Source organism: Meriones unguiculatus, chromosome 3 (assembly GCF_030254825.1).
Source record: "Meriones unguiculatus strain TT.TT164.6M chromosome 3, Bangor_MerUng_6.1, whole genome shotgun sequence".
In the NCBI taxonomy this organism is placed as follows: domain Eukaryota; kingdom Metazoa; phylum Chordata; class Mammalia; order Rodentia; family Muridae; genus Meriones; species Meriones unguiculatus.
The window spans coordinates 129,893,843-129,914,510 of record NC_083351.1 but is presented as its reverse complement, the minus strand read 5'-3'; the positions used below and the strand labels follow the sequence as shown (position 1 = coordinate 129,914,510).

At 40.7% G+C, this 20,668-nt stretch overlaps 1 protein-coding gene and 1 pseudogene across 1 annotated transcript; both read left to right on the top strand.

Annotated features, from left to right (window-relative positions):
* Positions 1–273: 273 nt before the first annotated feature.
* Positions 274–2,121, top strand: LOC132652792 (protein CTLA-2-beta-like). The gene is made up of 4 exons (XM_060378709.1): positions 274–457; positions 836–968; positions 1,252–1,374; positions 1,479–2,121. Exons 2-4 carry the CDS (start codon positions 885–887, stop codon positions 1,608–1,610), a joined length of 339 nt encoding a protein of 112 aa, XP_060234692.1. The 5' UTR covers positions 274–457; positions 836–884; the 3' UTR covers positions 1,611–2,121.
* Positions 2,122–5,687: 3,566 nt separating this feature from the next.
* On the top strand, positions 5,688–18,026 carry LOC110563814 (cathepsin M-like; annotated as a pseudogene).
* The last annotated feature ends 2,642 nt before the right edge of the window (positions 18,027–20,668 follow it).

Genomic DNA, 20,668 nt, shown 5'->3' with positions numbered 1-20,668 from the left:
CCAGTGTTTGCTCTTCCTACAGATGCAAAATCTGAGGTGGGACTGTGAGATGCATTAGCTGTCCCCATTGGTGTCATCCTGCCAGGATTTTGTTCTCTAAAGACTGTTAATTAAAGAAAACAGAACATCTGTGAGTTCTAGGAGTCTCAGAAAAGCCACATCCTGTATGACACAGCTTGGGCCTTGGGTCTGGTTAGTTCCCCAACCATGGTTTCCTGCTTGTAATATTTGACTCACTAGTCAAGCTGGCTGGTGACTGCTCTGAGAGAGAGGCTGAGGCTCCAGGGAAGGATTAGCCAGTGCCCCAGGCAGGAAAGTGCAGGGCTATAGGCTGCTCTGTTCCTGCACCACTGACTGTCTTTGTTAATTGCTTTTAGGAGGGACTGGACAGCACAGACCTGGTTTTCACCTATGAACAGAAGCTGCAGCACTCCAGGTGGGAGCAAAGACAAGGAAGGTATGCAGGCCCTGGATCCTGTTGACTGATGCTCCAAAAACATTCTCATAGCTCTGCTCTTATTTCTTAGGTTGTATTATTTGTTTTGTTTTCTTGTCTATTTTGTTTTTTTTTTGGCGGAGGGCAAGGTAATAATAGAATTCCATCGTTGTTCCTTTCCCTTTTTTCCTTCATCCCCTCAGAAATACCTTTTCTGAGTCTTTTTAAATTCTATCCTCCTTTTTCATTAATTGTTATTACATTCACATATAATTCCTAAATATGTATAATTCCACATATATTCCTAAATATAACCTAGTCAGTGTGCATAATATTACTTGTTTGTGTGTATGTTTTTGAGGCTAGTCATGAGGTACTGAACAACTCCTTGGTCTCTAGGTTTTTGAGGCCTGATTAGTGCTGTCTTCCTGTTCATCCTTGCTTGGAAATGGCCTCAGCTGCTCCATCTGATCCAAGTTTGGATGCTGAATGGGAAGAATGGAAGATGAAATTTCGAAAAGCCTACAGCCCGGTTGGTAACATGGACACGGTCCAGAGGGATCTCAGAAAGAGGGGCTCTTATTGTTGGGAGTCTGTGGGCCTAAGTGTGGCCATAGTGACCAAGCATCACTAAGGCCTAAAGGCATGCACTATGAACTCCAGGTGGTGAGCTTTGCTGTTCCTGTGGGTGGGGAACACAGCTGGCTGCAGTGTCCTGAGATCCTCATCCTGGCTCCTCTTTCCCTGTCATGACACACCTGTCACCTTGCATGTAGAGTGAATATGAGAATACACTATCTGTTGTATTTTTCTAGGATGAGGAAGGACACAGAAGAGCCGTGTGGGAAGATAACAAGAAGAAGATAGAAGAGCACAATGCAGAATATGAGCAGGGCAAGACCAGCTTCTTGATGGGCCTGAATGAATTTAGTGACATGGTGACTATCACATGAATTGTTAACATTGTTTCTTTTCTAGAGATTCTTTCTAGTACCTGGTTTGCAATGATTTATTTGTTTTGTTTTGTTTTGTTTTTATGAAGACTCATGAAGAATTCAGGACAAAATGCTGTGGAAAATCAATGTGTACAGAAGAAATGGTTCATGCTGGTTTCCCCGAGTCTGGGGATTTGGGAAAGAGTGGCTATGTGTCACCTGTGGAGGATCAGAGATGACAGAGTCACATTCCCACCTTCAAATGCCCACATGAAGCCAAGAGGGAACTGAAGTCCACACTTGTGTCAGCTGTGGAACAACATGAAGCCACTGTTGACTAAGTGTTCTTCTTTACGAAATGTGGAGAGAGTTTAGATTGGGCTGTGGTTGACAACCTTTCCTTCATGATCGGAGTACTGCAGTTTGGCATTATGTATGGTGAATATAAAGGAAAGGTGCTCAAGGGACGGTACAGGGACTAGCCATTGTGTGGCAGTCTTTCTGATTAATGTGATATGTGCTTTTATTTCAGCCAGATTAACAGTTGTTGTGACTTCATTGGGATAGTGACTTCAATAAGATAGCATACGGATGAAGAATTTACTCTGCTTTGCCTCAGGAACCTTCTGCCCCTAAATATGAGCTCACAGTGATGAAGAGGCTGGGCTAGGAGAAAAACCAGCAGGGGCTCCCTATGCAGTGTCGAGCATGTGCTGTATGAACTATAATATTAAATTCATGTAAGATCAACATTATGATGTGAACTCTGGGGTATATTTATACTAAAAAAAAATCACCAATTCTTTAATCCATGCTATGAAGTCATTTATATAAATGATTACCACAAGGATTTTTAAATTTTGCTTTAATATAAACAATATAAACCATGCTGGGTTTTAAACTCTGTTTCTTTCTAGTTCTGTTTCAGTAAGTTTTTATGTGTTTAAACACATAATTCTGCATGAAGGTATGATTGAATGTAGCGTTGTGTTCTAAGCAAAAGACTGCATGATTCTCTTAATATACAGTCAGGGTTCCATCCCTGGTTGAGCATATTTCCAGGGTTTTTCGCAGTGATCTGAAAGTCTGTATGGAAATTTCTAGGATTCCAAGTTGTTCATTCCCATGAATTCACCAAATATAACTGGCAACTGGAAAGCTACTCAGTGCAGAAATGGTGCCTTCTGTTCCAATGCCCTGCTCCTGGGCCATGTGTGGTGAGGTCTGTGGTCACAGGAGTATAGTCTCCATTCAAGTGACTTTTTCATAACCCTACTGAGCCCAGGCATACAAAGGTACATGGCTGTTTCTTGCTGAAAATTGTATTCAGCCCAGCCTCAAAAGTCATCATATTTCCAGAAATTGTCAATCTCCAAAGTCCAGTGTTTTTCTTAGACTCAAGGAAGTCCATTACCTTAAAATTAAATGACAGCACATTACAGGCTTCCAAAAGACAAGTGTACAGAGTACGAATTTCCATTCCAAAATGGAATTATGGAAACATAACAAGGAACATCCAAAGCAAAACAAAAAAACATCAGGAAAAGCATCATACACTGAATTTCACAGTTCACACAGATCCCTAAGTGCCTCAGCAGTCCCTGTATGATCCTTATAGGACATGTAAACTCTTTTGTAGGCAGTCTCTTTCCATGGGTTTAGCATTCTTTTGTGGATAGCCATGGTTCTGCCTTCTACAGCCTTTGAACTCCAATCCTAGTTAGAGTTCACCTTCCCAGTTCCATGAGCTGCCCCTCAGAGCCTGCTTGCAGATGCTCTGACCTGAGAACAAGAGACTACCTCAGTGCCTCTCAGGATCCATGACTGAGGAAACTTTGAGGTTTCCATGTGTATAGAAATGGTTCTTCACTGCCTGTTTTTAGACACTTTTGGATATTAAGTGGATGATTGTCTATGTACTGATACTAGGGTCTCATTTTCCTAGGGAATAGTTTTCCAGAACACCCTAAACATGCCACAACCAACCCATCCCAACTCTCCCGTTGTTAGAGGCACATATTTGAATCTGTAGTGCAGCTACTCCCTTTTCCAGGATTTTAAGACCCAGCAATGACCCTTACAACAAAACAAAACAAAAGAAAGAAAGCAGAGAGTTATATAGCCAAGGTCTTGAAGGTGCATTACAAGGTAGACTGGAGGTGTTCAGTCATGACTCTCCTGCTAACTTTCCTACATTAATCTCTGGAGCTCTTTGTCTCCACTCTGTTCTATATTCTTCTTCCTCTTCACTAGCTAAAGACAAACGTTATAGGGTGTGAGATGTACTTTACATTCAAACCGCAGCAGGAAGTAACACCTGCACATTCATTACAGTTCCTCTCTGACTGAGTGTTATCAAGCAGGATCAGCCTCCTTTATATAGAGTATACATTCCTGGCAGAGAATATGTAACTAAGATGTTTATACACAGCTGTTTTTGCTAACTTCCCAAAGCTGTACACATGTCAGTCCACACTGCTTTCCTCATGGTGCCAGTTGCATGCCAGGGAACCATGAGTAATACATCTCCCAAAATGGAAGTCATCTCTTACAACTTGACACACAATACTTTTCTCTGAAGTCCTGACTGAGGCTACTCCCAGCCCTCTGTCATGCAGCAAGCTATTTAATAAACGATTCTTACTTTTCTGGCCTAAAGGGTGAATGTATTCAGCATCAACAAATCCTTTTATTGGTTTCCAAAACTTATGATTCCTTTCTTCTATTGCAGTGTCCCCCTTCTTATTAAATGCCCTAGCTATGCCACCATGCCAAACACATTTAAATCCAGGACCAATACATCATAATGTCCATATTTTTATCTTTAATACTCTGGTTTTATTTGCTGAATTTAATAATCTCCAGTATCATGGATTTCCTACGAATGTCATGGTGTCAATTTTTCTGTCTCTGAAGGAAAACCTACTGAGTAAACACATTGTGAGTTTTTTGTTTGTTTGTTTGTTTGTTTTGTTTTGTTTTTGTAATTCATTCATCATTTCATGGATGATGAATGTGTAGGTTGGTCCCATCATTTAGATGTTGTGAATGGCACAGCATTGAACACAGGCATATGAATGTGTCAGGTATGTTGACTTTGCTGCATTTCAGATATAGTTATGTTTCTTGAGAAACCTGCATGCTGAATTCCCATTGGTCACAATCTACATCTCCATTAGCAGTGGACTCTTTTCTCAGGCTTTTTACTTGTCATGTCCTTTGACTTCCTGATAGCATCAACTCCAACTCAGGTAGGAGACACTCAAGGCATTTAAATATTCATTTCTCTTATTGCTAAGGACACTGAACTTTTTAAAAACTATTTATAAACCTTCTTAGATAACTCATGGGTTCATTGGTCATTTCTAAGCTATATTTTTTTAACTTTTGAAGTTATAATTATACCATTTCTCTCTCCTCCTTCCTTCTTCCAAACTTCCCCATATATTCTCCTGCTTTTTGTAATTTACTTTTTCTTTTCACTATTTGTTATTGTATCTAACAATATGTGTATGTATTAATAAGTACATATATATATCTTTCTCAGTCTCTATAATGTTACTAGCATATTTGTTTTCAGGGCTCACTATTTCTAATTAAATAACAAATTGGTATGTTTTTCCTTGGGAAAGACTATTTCTGCTGCTGTCAGCACTCATTAGTTGCCTATAACACTTTGTGTAGGTTTGAATCCTCCTTGTCTTTTCTGTGTTTACGTTGGCATGTCTATTGGTATTATGCTCCGGCACTCATGTTGCTGAGACTTTGTAGGTATAACATTTGACATTTTGAGGAGACACAATCACACAGAAAGTTCCCTGTTCCTCTGGTTCTTACATTCTTTTAACTCCATGTTCTGCAATCATCCATAAACCTAAAGGCAGGTATTGTTTTGCAGGTATATCACCTGGGACTGGAATTCAAAACTCTGCACATTGAGTGGTTATAGTTTTTGGAAATAGTCTCTACTTGTTGCAAAGAGAAATTTCCTTAATGAGGGAAAAAGAAATGCACTTATTTGTTCATTTAAGGATAATTATTAAAATGAAGTTAGTAATTATGCTGGCTTAATAACTTGTGATTTTAGATTCTCCTGCAAGATCCCTGTCTTCACTAGCCTTGGGTCATTCGCTAACTTTTCAGTACCAATAATGTTGTCCTTCTTGTTGAGTGGATTCTAGGCTCAATTAGGAGCAGTTGGGTGCCCCCGATATTTGTGTGTTACTGCATCCTTAGAGTTATCATGCTACATTGGTCATTGTTGTGGTTCATAGCTGAACAAGAATGCTTTTTGCTTCATTCATTTGGAATCCTGCATGTTCCCTTCTGTTGCCATAGAAGCTAGTGCTCAGAGAAGTGGCACTCAGGTCAGTTCCAGGTCAGGGAGCTCTGGGCCTTTTGTCTGAACTACTGGTGACTTCATAATATTTGACTTGAAGAAAAATGAATAAAATATCTGACAATCTCTTCAGCCAATGGTTCTGGGAAAGGTGGATTAACCCAGATATAGAGATATCCTATATGCTCTCTTATCAAAAGGGTTGTAGCTCTAAATCTACAAATGTATGTATATAGCCTGGAGTAAGTAACTATAGAGACCAGGTGGCATTGCTGGTTAGGGTTTAGGAAGAACAATAAAGAGGAGAATACAAGGGGACAGATCATTATCTTCATATCAGTATTTGAAGAGGGAAATGGAAAAACAGAAGGGTCTAATTAGGAAGGAAGAAGAAGATTCATAGAAAAGAAAGGCGGGAGGTCAAATAACAGCAAGAATGTCTGAAAAAGTCAAAAGAAATCATAGTGTTAACTATCACCTAAAAACAACTATGATACAAATAAATTAGTATATAAATACACATAGATTATGTGAAATTTTTCCATCAAGTCTGACAATGTTCCTTCCAAAAACCAAGACACTAACAAAATCCTCAAAACCAGGTTGAGAATCTCTCTTTGAAGTTGCTGTGGGTCAGTTTTGTCTAAGAAACTCCCAAAACCTTACATGCTGTTGCGCTTGTTTTGGCTGCTCCCGAGAGGTAGCCAATGTTTTGAGCATCTGAGTCTTTGGAGTCTTTTCCCTTGAAGGTGTTTATGTTCTAGAATATTAATAGCCTGTCTTAGATTTGCTAGCAAAATATTTTCCAATTATGTATGCTGTGTCTTCAGTCTGCTGATTTTTTTTTCTTGGCTGTGCAGAAGCTCTTTAATTTTTTGTAATCAATTGTGGCCTTTCCTGAAGTGCTATCCAGCATTATTACCCCTTTCAGACAGTTCTGTGTGCTTGACCTTGAAGTATTTTTCCTGTATTGTTCTGCAGTAGTTTCAAAGTCTTGGCTATTACATTAAGACCTTTGATCCTGTTGAACTAACACTTGATTGTGTGTTTAGAGTGAGTTCTACAGAACTAGTCTGTCATTTTCATGTAGACATCCACTTTTCCCAGAACCATTTGCTAAAGAGGTTGTCAGTTTTATAATACATGCCTCTGACAACATTATCAAACATTAGAGGATTTTGGCTGTGGGTGTTCACATCTGGGTCTTGAATTCCGTTTCTTAAGTTTATATGACATTTGTTCTGATGCTATGCTGATTTTGTCACTGTGGCTCTGCAACGTAATGGGACATCAGTTATTGTGATACTTTATCATCATTCTGTCCAGGCTTTTTCTGGACTAAGGTTTTAGGTGTATGTGTGTGTGTATGTGTGTGCTCCTAAATAAAATTTGGAATTGAGATTTCAAGGTTTCAAATGGCTGTCACTAGAATTTTAGTCAGTGCTCTGATAAGCTTCTAGTAGTGTTTACGAATCGTTTGAACAAAATTCTGCCATTGATGAGGATGGGTTCCTTTGCATCAAGCTTCTCATGCATTCTTTTTCTTTGTTGTCTTGATGTTTTTATTGAGGAAGATCTTTACTAGGTTGTTTAAGGGTGTGTGGTTGCTGCTATAGCTGTTAGCTGCTTTATGTCTTCTTTCTATTTAAGTTTGTTAGGGACGTTTAGCATACTATTCATACTTTAAATGTTTATTCACTGACAGTTTTCTGTACATAATTTATTTAGTCATGTCATCATTTGTTAAACATTCCTGCCTCCCTTCAACACTATTTCCCCAACAAACCCTCTCCTTCTCTTGGGTGTATGGCCCATTGAGTTTAATTAGGGTTGCTTGTATGTGCCTGGGAGGAAGTTTTATGGACTAAGATGCACAGAGCTTGGTAGTCTATTTAGATTTTGAAAGCAGCACATTCTTTACTTATAGCAAGTGAAACTTAAAGCTGCTGGTTTTGAGTAGAGCCATAAGCAGGTCCAGGCTTCTGTGCAGAATGTTCTGTCGTTTGAACTGTTTAACCCAATATACTTGCTTAGATCTGAGTCCTCAGTGGCAGATAAGAATGCAGTCTTCATTTTGTGGCTGGACCCATAACTGATCCCCAGCAGAGGCCCTTAAGAATTTAGAGCAAGTTCCTATGATCACCTTTAGCCAGCTCCTCTACTACGAGAAAGAATCTTTGGCCTAATATAGGGCCTTCAGGAATAGTGAATCTTTGACAATGAACCTCCTAATTATCATGTGTTCTGAACCATGTTCATGATCTTTCTCTTATGTGACATTTTAATTTATGTTATCATTTACATTTAATTCATTTTATTTATCAACTATATAAACTAATCATCTGCAATGCATATAAATACATATAAGACATCAAATTGTAATAAATATTATTTCTTTTTTTTAATCAGTGGCATAAAACATTTATTGGAATAAAGCCATCATTTTCTATGGTAAAACATACAAGACAGCCAGACTTGGTGATATCCCTGCTGCGCTTCTCCAGGTTTCCTATAGCAAGGGGAACAAGGACTATTTCTAACAGGAACTCAATGGCTGGCTCTCTGACCTCCTCACCCACCAAGGGAGGAGCAGTTCTGTTCACAATGAGCCACACATTTTCAAAAAGACACAGAGAAAAGGTACATAGCCACTATCAGCTGCATGGTCCTTATCAGACTTTCTCTATACTTGGTTTTTGGATCAATGTTAATACTTCTGCACTTGCTCTGTATTAAAAAATATTTTTAAAAGGTGTTTATTCTGGTGTTCATCAGAGCCCAGACTTAGTATTAGATTTAGTGAAATGTCAATAATAGCCTTCCATTTGAGCTTTATTCATGAGAAAACATTGGTGTCAGATATCTGAAAGGTCATGGAGAGCAATGTATATCAAGTTCTTGTCCCCACTGTACCTCCCTTCAACAAACTAATGTCAAGTTCTAATGTCTCAAGTGACAAAGCTCTGAAGGTCTTTAGTGGGTCACAATGCTCCTTTTTTATTTTATTTTTTTCTTAATTTTTTTCTTATTAGTTACATTTTATTAACTCTGTATCCCAGCTGTATCCCACTCCCTCATTCCCTCCCAAACCCACCCTCCCTCCCTCATCTCCACCCTGCCCCTTTCCAAGTCCACTGATGGGGGGGACCTCTTCCCCATTCATCTGACCGTGTTTTATCAGGTATCTTCAGGACTGGCTGCAAAGTCCTCCTCTGAGTTCTAACAGGACTGCTCCTCCCTTGGGGGGTGGGGAGGTCAGAGAGCCAGCCATTGAGTTCCTGTTAGAAATAGTCCTTGTTCCCCTTGCTATAGGAAACCAATTGGTTACTGAGCTACCACGGGCTACATCCAAGCAGAGGTTCTAGGTTATATCCATACATGGTCCTGCAATGCATATAAACACATATAAGACATCAAATTATAATAAATATTATTTCTAACTAATTAGTTGGCAATTATTTATGAGCCATAACAAACTTCCTGCTATTTTCTGGGCAGTAAGAAAGTGTCTTATGTCTCACAGGACTTAAGGTTTCCTTAGACTGTGCTTCAGGTTTGATAAGAAATACTGGAAAGGTTTTCTTTAGGTGAACTCAGTTCAATGAACACAAATTCTAGGCCAATTGTGCCATAAGCCATTATTTAGAGCTGTAACATTCAGAGCTGCAAAACACAGAAAACCCTTGTGATAGTAAAAGCTCAGTTTCCATCCCTAAAGCCCTGAGCAGCTATTCGCATGTGGACTGACAAATACTTCATGTACTGGCTTCAGCTATCACAGCCTTAGTATCCTTCCACATTCTCTTTCTCTTTCTTTTTTATTTTGAGTTTAGTAATCAGTTTCTTGTGTCTCTGAGACTGATAAATTAAAAGGAAAAATTTGAAAAAGATGTACCGAAGCATAAATTAGTATTGATACTAGACTGACAGAATTGTACCTAGTGTATAAAAGTGCATGCACAAGGCCTGGTAGACTACATCACATGGTAAAATATACTTTCCTTTTTCCCTTTTATTGAAAAATAGATTTTTCTTCCACGTAATATATCCTGATTACAATTTTCCTCCCCTCCTTACCTGCCAGTTTTACCCCACTTCCCCTCCCATTCAAACTTACTCCCTTTCTGTCTCTCATTTTTCTAAGGGATATGATATGGTATGATATGACATGACATGATATGATATAAAAGATAAAACAAAAAGAACCATATTGCTGTTGGACAAGACAAACAAATGGAAAAAGGAAAGTCCAATAGAAGTAACAAGAATAAGAGAAGCTTTCCTCCCCACACTTAGAAATTCCATAGAAACACGTATATACAAAGACCTGGAGTGCTGCAGACCTGTGCAGGCCCTGTGAAGGCTGCCCAGTCTCTATGAGTTCATATGAGTTTGGGTCATGTTAGAGGGCTTTATTTTCTTGTTGTCCTCCACCTCTCTGGCTATATCTTTCTGCCTTTATTATTTATTTATTTCTCTATGTATTTATTTATTTATTTATTTATTTATTTATTTATTGCAGATTTCCCTGAGCCTGGGGGGAGGGATTTGATGGAGACATTCCACTTAGGGCTGAGTGCTCCAATGTCTTTCACTGTCTACATAATATCTGCTTATAGCCTCTTTCACATAAATATTTGGAATAATAGTTCAAACCTTCTTGCCCTACCACAACTGTCCTCATTTCTCAGGAAGAAGTAAAAAATTCTTTTTCTCCTGTTTACATAATAAAATATTACTCCAATACTGATTAGAATAATTAGGTGAAATTATAAATATTATAAATAAATATAAAATCAGTGCACATCTACAAGTCCAACTCAGAAATAAGGCACAGAAAACTGAATGCTTTAATAAAGACCTCATTCTTAACAGTGCAAAAAATCAGAAGTAGTTCCCTCTTGTACATGCTCAACTATTGACATGAAAACAGGCATTACCAAACACTAATCTAACTGTCCTTACCAATGTGTAAAATTCACACTTTCTTTGAGACCTTTGTTCGTTTCCTCTTTATGTGCTTTTAATAACTATATAAGCATTGGTTTAAGATCATATTCCTGTGTTTCCGCTGAATTAGCCTATCCATTGATTTTTGGGGTTGCTGGTGAAGCCATGATGTCCTATTTTTTGTTGTATGTGTTCTTATGCAGACCTCTAGCCATCTGCTTTATCCTTAACCTTCTCTGTTTGTTCCTGAAGTCTGTACTTCAGATTGGGTCCATCTGTCTCTGGTGTCTGGAGTAGTCTTCAGGAAGATGAGACAGGTCCACTGGTTTGAGAGTGGGTGTTGGTGTTTCAGCTGTAGCTAAGGGAAGACACTTGTGCACAAGCATGGGCGTGTGCATGGAAGTGTGCCTTGAAGGATAGGGTGCTAAAGCATGTACATGCCTGGAAGAGAGGATCTTAAGTACAGGACAGGGTGCTGGTGCTGTTAAGGGGTGCCCTGAATACCTCAGCGGCCTATAGGCCTGTTGTACTGTCCTCCTTCTATTCAGACTGTCTGGGCTTCAGGAATTGTTTGCCTGGATTCCACTGATAGACCCACAGAAAAGGGGCTTCAATGTTGAGAACGCTGTCCCAAGGATTCTTATGTTGCCCATAGTGGAGGTGTTGGTGGGAGGGATCCAATGTCTGGCTGCTAGCATAGAAGGACCCTGGACCTGGGGCCCTGCGTGCATTCACTTGAAGGAACACTCACTTGCTTGTAGACCTGATAGGAAAGCACAGGGGTTCGCCTGTTCTCTATTTTCAGATTAGGGCCTGCAGGGGCAAATGAGAGTGTAAGAGATCTGTCAGCTCCATGCTGTCCACTGTTGGGTCACCAGGCAGGGAGACCTGTACTTGGGGCAGCTGCCTCTGCTGTCTCAGTCACTGAGCACTGAGGCTTGTGCTTGGGGCAACCACTGCCAACTCTGCCAAGCTTGGAGGCCCGTGCTTGGGACAAGAGGAAGTGCAGGGGGGTTGAATAATTGCCACTCTCACTACCCAGAAACATGCATGGGTAACCTGGATCCAAACTGTCCCAGTTCACAAGTTGTCCCCTCTTGCCCAAAAACCTCAATGTCGATATTCTGGCTTCAGCAGTCCCTCCACTCAACAATTTCGGAGTTTCAGATCCTGCGCCCCATAGATATGGTGTAAGCTGCTCGCCACCATCTTGGACTCCCCCTCATAACCAAATTTTAACATTGTAGTCAAATAATTTTTAGAACCAACTACATAATAGAAAAATATAGAACAATTTTAAAAGTGTACTTGAAAATACCTGATAAACTTTAAAATGTTTCATAGCCTTAAACCTGTAAAAAATGTTTTTGCAATATCAAAATAACATACTGATTTTTTAGGGTGAAGTCACAAAGCATAGTCATAATTTTAGAAGTCAAAGTTAGTCTGATAAGAGATAGAATGATAAATAGAATTCATTATGACTAAGAGTGTTGTAAGTGACGATTAATATTTACTAATAATATATCTTCCGGTAAAGCTGCTGTTAGTCCTAAACAGCTATATAACCAAATCACCACACAGAGACTGGGATTTATTTAATTAACCTAGAACACAATGCTGGGCAATAGTTATTCCATCCTAAACCTCCAAGCCCTCATAGTTTCCTAATATTTAGATTTCCCACATTATACTTGCTTTTAGTGAAATCTTAGGTCCAATCCATCTCTCCGAGCTCTCCGCTTCCCTTCTCTCCTCCCCCTCTGCCTCCCACCTTCCTGTCCTCCCGCTCCTCCTCTCTTTCTTGTCCTCTGGCTCCTCCCCTCTCCCATCTACTTCCTTTTCCTGCTCAACATGTGGCTAATTATTATTTGGAAGTTTACACAAAGATGAGATAGGTGATGGTTAGAATAAGCACCACAATACAATATCTGGACTGAAACCAGAGAGTGGGGGAGAGAAATCAGCATTTGAATGAACAAGGGTAAGGTGTATACCCTTACCCTCTGAAAGGCTCTACCCTGCAGGGTATCAAAGCAGATGCTGAGACTTATTGCCAAACTTTGTGCAGAGTGCAGGGAATCTTATGAAAGAACAGGAAGATAGAAAGACCTGGACGGAACAGGAACTCCACAAAGAGAGCAACAGAACCAAAACATCTGGGCACAGGGGTCTTTTCTGAGACTGATACTCCAACCAAGGACCATTAATGGATATTACCTAGAACCCCTGCACAGATGTAGCCCATGGCAGTTCAGTGTCCAAGTGGGTTCCATAGTAATGGGAACAGGGACTGTCTCTGACATGAACTGATTGCTCCCTGAGGGGGGTGCAGGGGGAGCAGCCTTGCCAGGCCACAGAGGAAGACAATGCAGCCACTGTTAATGAGACTTGATAGACTAGGATCAGGAGGAAGGGGAGGAGGACCTCCCCTATCAGTAGACTAGGGAGGGGCATGGGTGGAGAAGGGTGAGGGAGGGTGGGATTGGGAGACAAGAAGGGAGGGAGCTACAGGGGGATACAAAGTGAACAAACTGTAAAAAAAATAAAAATAAAAACTCAAAAATAAGAAGTGCTGCTACAGTTACATCTTCATTTCTCTTTCCTCTCTATGTTGTTGAGACATGCCTCCTACTGTGATCCTGACTATCCTGTGCTTGAGAGTGGCCTCAGCTGCCACTGATTCCACCACCACCGCCCAATTCCAGTTTGGATCCTGAATGGCAGGAGTGGAAGACAAAACATGAAAAAATACACAGTCCGGTTGGTAATGTTGGAACTGTCTAGAGGGAACCCAGAGAGCTTACTATTGGAGATTACGGGTCTAGCAGAGGCCATAGAAACTGCCTCTCTCTGAAGAATTACCTAAACTGAAATGAGTATAGTGTGGTCAGGATCTCTATTCCTAAACTTCTGATAAATGGTTCGATTCAGTGACCTGAGATCCCTCTCTCTGGTTTTTCTTCACCTATTGCAACAAGTACTAGGTCAGCTTGTGCAGTGATTAAAAATAAATGTCAACTGCTATTTTCATTTCCAGGAAGAAGAAGCAGTGAAGAGAGCAATATGGGGGAGGGGGGAATGAAAGTGATCAAATTGCACAATAAGGAGACTAGGCCAGGGAAGCATGGCTTCACCATGGAAATGAATGCCTTTCATGAAATGGTGAGTGCAACATGGGTAAATTCACAATTTTTCTCTTCAATTCATTGGTATCTTTTCCTTTTCAATGATTTGTATTTTTTTTCTTTAAAGACTGGTGAAGAATTCAGGAAAATGATGAACGATATTCCGATCCCAACTCTCAAGAAAGGGAAAAGTGTCTAGAAATGGCTGGCTGGTGATGTGTCCAAATTTAAAAACTGGAAAGAGAAAGACTCTGTTACCTCTGTGAGGAAACAGGTATTGGTATGTCACATGCCCGTGTTCCTCAACCACTGAGGAAATTAGGCAGTGGCGTGTCTCTGTGGATTGAGTGAGCTCATTTTCTAAGAATATTTTATTCTTCCTGTGCTTTTATGCAATGTGTATCAATCATTTCCATCTGCCACTACCTTAGCCTTACACGTCCACCTAGTGTTGTTAGACTTCATGTCATCTTAAAGTGCTATTTATAACCTACAGAAATCAGTAGGTCCTGCCTTTATGTGCATGTGTGTGGCCAACCACTGTGGTATGAGAAAACTGCCAGCAGTGAAATCTCCAAAGACTGGCTTTCCCTTAACAGGCTTCCATCAGCTGCTAGCGGTTCATTTTCTGACACACTATTTTGCTGTCTAATTTGGAGTTGCTATTTGTTTGTGAATGGTTGTCTTTTCTTCTCTGTTAGGGAACATGTAATTCTTGTTGGGCTTTCTCTGTGGTTGGTGCCACGGGAAGGACAGATGTTCCAGAAAACAGGCAAACTGATCCCTCTGAGTATACAGAACCTAGTGGACTGCTCTAGACTTCAAGGCAATCTGGAATGTCATGTCGGCAATACATACTTTGCATTGGAGTATATGAAGGAAAATGGGGGTCTGGAGTCTGAGACAACCTATCCATATGAAGGAAAGGTAAATAGATCTTCTATGCTATTGTCATTGCAGAACTCTCATTGTAGGGTTGTCTAGTGATATGGCAACTGATCCTACTTACATAAACATGAGGAGCATGAAAACCTTTATATAGCATATAAATTTCTTCACTATAAAAATTTCTTATGGACAGCATGATCTAAATGGGTGTCACTGATTACATAAGAGCTGATTTTCAGTTTCAAATCTTCCAGTAGCATTTTCTTTCCTGGGATGATTTATAAGAGCCCAGACTTGGGGATGCTCAGCTGCAAAGTGCAGTGTGGTTCTGACTCTTGCTTCCCAGGGCCCAGAGGGAAGTAACCTGGTCTTTTAACTCTACATTTTCAAGGAAGGACCCTGCAGGTGTAATGCAGGTAATTCTGCTGCTGATATCAGAGGCCTCATGTTTGTCCCAAGCAGTGAGAATACTCTACTGAAGGCAACTATAGGACCCATTTCTGTTTCAATCGATGCAAGGTGTGATTCTTTCAAGGTCTATAAAGAAGGTAAGCATGTGCCCTTCTAGATATTAATTTAAAAATGTGTAATTTACCCATGGCATTTCTGTTCAACAGACCCCTTTTTAAAATACAAAACATGATGTGATTATGTGGGTTTACATATTTTACATTTATCCAGTTAATAATCCTGTGTGTGACCTCCCACTTGCACATTAACAGTTCAAAAATCCATAAAATTTACTGTTCAACTTAATTTCTCAATTTTTAAAAAATTATTTTGTTTTCAGAGGAAGGGGCGTCCCACCACCAACCACAGCCTTGGGAACGTCCCTGGATGGGGTAGAGGAGTCTGAGGGAGCCAGGGGAAGGAACCTGATCCTTCCTGACAGGCTCCCCTCTGGCCTACCGTCCCCCCTTAAACCCTGATGACCGAAGGGCGACCCCCCGCCGGTGGTCTTTAAACCTATTCGCTGGAACTGGAACACAACAAGCCAGGTACCAGGAAAGGGTCTGGGCGGACATGCGACATAGGGACAGAACGCCCCCATCCCACTGACCACATGACAACTGCTCCACAAAAGCCTGATCAGCTGTGGAGGTTCAGGGAAAGGGCCCACCCCAATGATATGTGTTCTGCCTTGCTGTAGGGAAAAGCCTGCGGGCTACTGGACTGCAGAGCCAGGGCACAGGTGGTGGCCCTGGGGGCGATAGAAGGGAGGGGAGGTAGCGGAAGGAAGGGGAAGTAGAGGAAGGCTGCCAGCTGCTGCCAGCCGTGTAGTCAAAGGATACAGGGGTCCAAGGCAAGGACCAGACCCGGGAGAAGCCTTGCTCCCTGCATCTCTTCCTCCTCAGCCAAGAGCCACCTACTAGGCACCACTGATGCATGCACACAAACACCCCCCCCCCCCCGGGACGCACCTCTGGGCAATTTCTCAATTTTTTACATGTTGTATGTCTTTAAGACTTTTGGTGAGATGGCAGCATTTCCAGGATAACGTAAAGAGAGGCTTGAATGAAGTAATTTATACTCACTGGTGCTTGCTTGCAATGGGGTTCTATTAGTAAAACCCAGATGCAGGCGAGTTCTTATGAATATGTTTGCAAGCATTTGGATTTCTCTGGATTCTATTAAGGACCTGTACCAGGATCAGTCAATGACTGATCCTATTGTTACCAGGTTTTTTTGTTTTTGTTTTTTTCTTTTGGCATTTCAGTGAAATCGGAAAATGCCTAACTTATTGTTGGTGACCACTGTCATTATCAGGTTCGCGGGGCCTCTCGCTGCTTTATTGATGGTGCTTTTTAGGTATATATCATAAGCCAAATTGCAGTGGTACTTTTGTCACCCATTCTATGTTAGTGGTTGGCTATGGCTTTGAGGGAAGAGAATCAGATGACAGAAAATACTGGCTGGTCAAGAACAGGTATGAAGTCCTCAAATACCTGATAAGCTAGGGCCAGTCAGAAGGAGAGGAGGACACCCTCTCTCAGTGGACTCAGAAGGGGGCAGGGAGGACATGAGGAGGAAGGTGAGGATTGGGAGGGAAAGAGGGAGAAAGCTACAACTGGGATATGAGTGAATGTATAAAATTATTTTTAAAAAATTAAAAAAAAGAATAGGTATGAACTATCAAAATGTACTGGAAGTTGGAAAAGAGATTTTTTTCTGTTTCTACTGACTGCCTAAGTCCTAGAAAATATTGTTCCCTTAAGTTAAACAGAAACCATCATCTTTTGATTTTCTCTCATACATATGTGTGGTATGTGTGCATATATGCCTGCTTGCCTGTGAACCCACATGAATGTGCGCTTTTGTGTAAGTGTGCATGCATACGTTTGCATACATGTTTGTGTGTCCTTATAGAGAGACTATAAATTGACATCAGATATCTTTCTTAATTGTGCTCCACTTATCAGAAGACAGGGAATCGCACTGACCCTAGAGTTCACTCCTTCAGTTAGTGTGCCTAGCCTGTTAATCCCAGTTATGTCCTGGCCTCTGGAATTGCAGACAATGTGTTAAGGCTACCTGGCATTTTGAAGAAATATGTATAAGTGCGTATGAGTGAGTGTTCCATGTGGGCAGATGCCTGTGAAGACCTGAAAAGGAGATCAGATAACCTGGAGCTCCAGTATGAGAGTGTGTGGTCTGACATATGAGCTGGGTGGGAGTTGTTGTCTCTGTGCTTGCAGGCATTGACCATCTTCAGCCCCCATCTTGGATTTCAGTGAGCTCCTAGATTTGAATTTTAGTCTTTTCCCTGTGTGGACAGAGCTCAACACTCTGAGCTCTCTCCAGAGCTGGAACAACCAACTCCTACTGTGTGGTCACAATGTTCAGATTCAGCCACCAGTTTCCTTGAGTGCTGATATCATATTTGTGCCATTGATTTTCTAAAGTCTGACAGAATTGCTTTTTCTGAACCACTCATGGGTAAAAAGTTGTCCTATCTTTTCCTTGCTTTGATTTTCATAGTCTTTTGTGAGGTAACTATGGATTTTCATGCTCTGCTTTTTCAGGTGTTTTCTATGAAGCTGGCCTCTGACTCAACACTCAAATGAGGAGTTATTGTAATGATCCACTGTGCTGTTATCGTCACTAAAGGGAAAGCATGCTTTCTTTCAGCATGGGCAAAAAAGTGGGGCACTAGAGGCCATATGAAGATTGCCAGAGACCAGAGAAACCACTGTGGAATTGCTACATATGCCCCACAATGTAAGCCACCTGGTGATGAGATAGAAGGAATAGAGTTAAGACAACATGGACAGAAGAGGTGTATTGTTCTCGAAACAACTGGCCTTTGCTGGGTGTATCAGGCAGTTCAGCCCTTTAAAATCCAGTTCTAGGACATATTTACTCTACTGAGACATGGCCACTACTGCAACTGATACCATACACTTATTTGTACAAATGTTTCCTATAACAACTTCATTTTTTTTCCACTGTAGCACATCAAGTCTTTAAAAATAAAAGCTTCCTTTAAATGGAGAGATGGCTCAGAGGTTAATAACACTGGCTGCTCTTCCAAAGGTCCTGAGTTCAATTCCCAGCATCCACATGGTGGCTCACAACCATCTATAATAATGAGATCTGGTGCCCTCTTCTGGCCTGCAAGTGTACATGTAGGCAGAACACTGCATACATAATAAATGAATCTTAAAAAAAAATAAATGTTTCTCAGTCATTTGCTTTTCCTTTATTGAGAAATCTCTGTTTATATCTTAACCTCATTTTAAAATTGGATGATTTGAGGATTTTTCTGGCATTTAGTTTCTTGAGTTCTTTTTATATTTTGGGTATTTGGTCCTCTATGAGATGTGGACTTGGTAAAAATATTTCCCCATTCTGTAGGCTACTGCCTTGTCCGAATGATGGTGTCCTTTGTCTTACAGAGCTTTTCAGTTTTATAAGGTCTCATTTATGAAGAATTGGTCTTAGTGCCTGAGCTACTGGTGTTCTGTTTAGAAACGTGTCCTGTGCTAATGAGTTCAAGGTTTTTCCCAACTTTCTTTTCATCAGGTTCAGTGTTTCTGGTTTTATGTTGAAGTCTTTGATCCACTTAGACTTGACTTTTGTGCAGGGTGATAAGGATGGATCTATTTGCATTCTTCTACATGGAGCCATCAGTTTGACCAACACCATTTGTTGAAGATATTGTCCTTTTTTTTTTTTTTAACACTATGTATTTCTGGTTTCTTTATCAAAAAACTGGGTATCTATATGTGTGTGTATTTATATCTTCAATTTGATCCCTTGACCATCATGTCTGTTTTTGCCAATACCATGTACTTTTATTACTATAGCTCTTACAGTATAACTTGAAATCTAGAATGGAAAGACAGAGCAATTCTTCTATTATTCAGGTCTGGTTTTGCTAACCTGGGTTTTTTTATTTTCCATATGAAGTTGAGATGTTCCCTTTCGAGGTCCATGAAAAATTGTGTTGGAATTTTAATGAAGACTGCATTAACTCTGTAGATTACTTTCGGTAGTTTGGCCATTTTTACTATGTTAATTCTACTGATCCATGAGCATAAGAGAATTTTTCATCTTCTGACATCTTCACTTTATTTTTACTTATTATTATTAATTTAGTTATTTACTTTGCATTCTGGTTACAGTTTTTCCCCTTCTCTTCTCCCAGTCTCCCTTTCTTCCCCCTCTCCCCTCCTCCTCTTCTCCTCAGAAAAGAGGAGGCCTGTCACAGATTTCAAACAGGCTTGGCATTTCATGTTGTAGAAGACTAGGCACATCTTTTGAGGCTAGACAAGGCATCCCAGTTAAGGGAAGGGATCCAAAGGCAGGCAATGTAGTCAGAGATAGTTCCTGCTCCTGCTTAAGGAGCCCCACTCGAAGACCCATCTGGACAAATATTACATATGTGCAAAGGGTATAGGTCTGTCCCATGCATGCGCTCTGGTTCAGAGTTCAGTCTCTGTGAGCCCTATGTGCCCAGGTTAGTTGATTCTGTATGCTTTCTTGTGATTTCTGTGACCCATCCGGTTCCTTCAATCCTTCTTCCATCTCTTTCACAGGATTCTCTAAGCTCCACTTAATGTTTGGCTGTAGGTCTCTTCATCAGTTTCCATCAGTAGCTGGTGAAGCCTCTCTGATGACAGTTATATTAGGCTTCTGTCTGCAAGTATAGCAGAATATTATTAATAATTTCAGGGGTGGGCTCCCTTTCAGGGAATGGTCATACTGGGCCAATCATTGGTTGGCCCTTACCTCAAAATCTGTTCCATCTTTTAGCCCTCTACATCTGTAGGCAGGACAAATTGTGGATCTAGGGTTTTGTGGCTGGATTAGTGTTCCAGTCCTTCCAATTGAAGTCTTATCTGGTTACAGGGGATGGACAGTTCAGGCTCCATATTCCCCATTGTTAGGAGGCTTAGCTTAGGGTCACCCTCATAGATTCCTGGGAGTTTTCATTATCCTAGGTTTCTGGCTCATCCATGACAACTCCCCTAACTCCAATCCAGTTGTCTCTCCCAGTATTCTCTCCCTTTGATCTCTCCGTGTATCATCTCTTCTGTTCCCATCTCCATCCCCTCCTTTACCCAGTCTCCTCCCTCAACCAATCCCTAATGTACCCCTCTCAGTGAGATTCAGGCAAATCCCCTTGGGCCCTCCTTGTTTCTCTTAGATTCTTTGGGTGCATGGTTTGTAGCACAGTTATTCTGTATTTTATGACTACTATCCACTTATAATTGAGTGAGTACATACTATGTTTGTCTTTCTAGGTCTGAGTTACCTCACTCAGGGTGATCGTTTTTAGTTACATCCGTTTTCTTGCAAATTTCATGATTTCCATATTTTTAATGGCTGAGTAATACTCTATGGGAAAATGTACCACATTTTCTTTATCTATTCGTTGATTGAGGGACATCTAGGTTGTTTCCACTTTTGGGGTATTATGAGTAAGTTGCTATGAACATAGTTGAGCAAATGTCCTTGTGATATGGTAGAGCATCTTTTGGGGATATGC

Excerpts from the sequence above, each read along its gene's own strand:
- LOC132652792 (XM_060378709.1), top strand. The coding sequence starts at position 885 with ATGGCCTCAGCTGCTCCATCTGATCCAAGTTTGGATGCTGAATGGGAA. Across the intron at positions 969-1,251 it reads TTCGAAAAGCCTACAGCCCG|GATGAGGAAGGACACAGAAG; the intron begins GTTGGTAACATG and ends GTATTTTTCTAG. Across the intron at positions 1,375-1,478 it reads TGAATGAATTTAGTGACATG|ACTCATGAAGAATTCAGGAC; the intron begins GTGACTATCACA and ends GTTTTTATGAAG.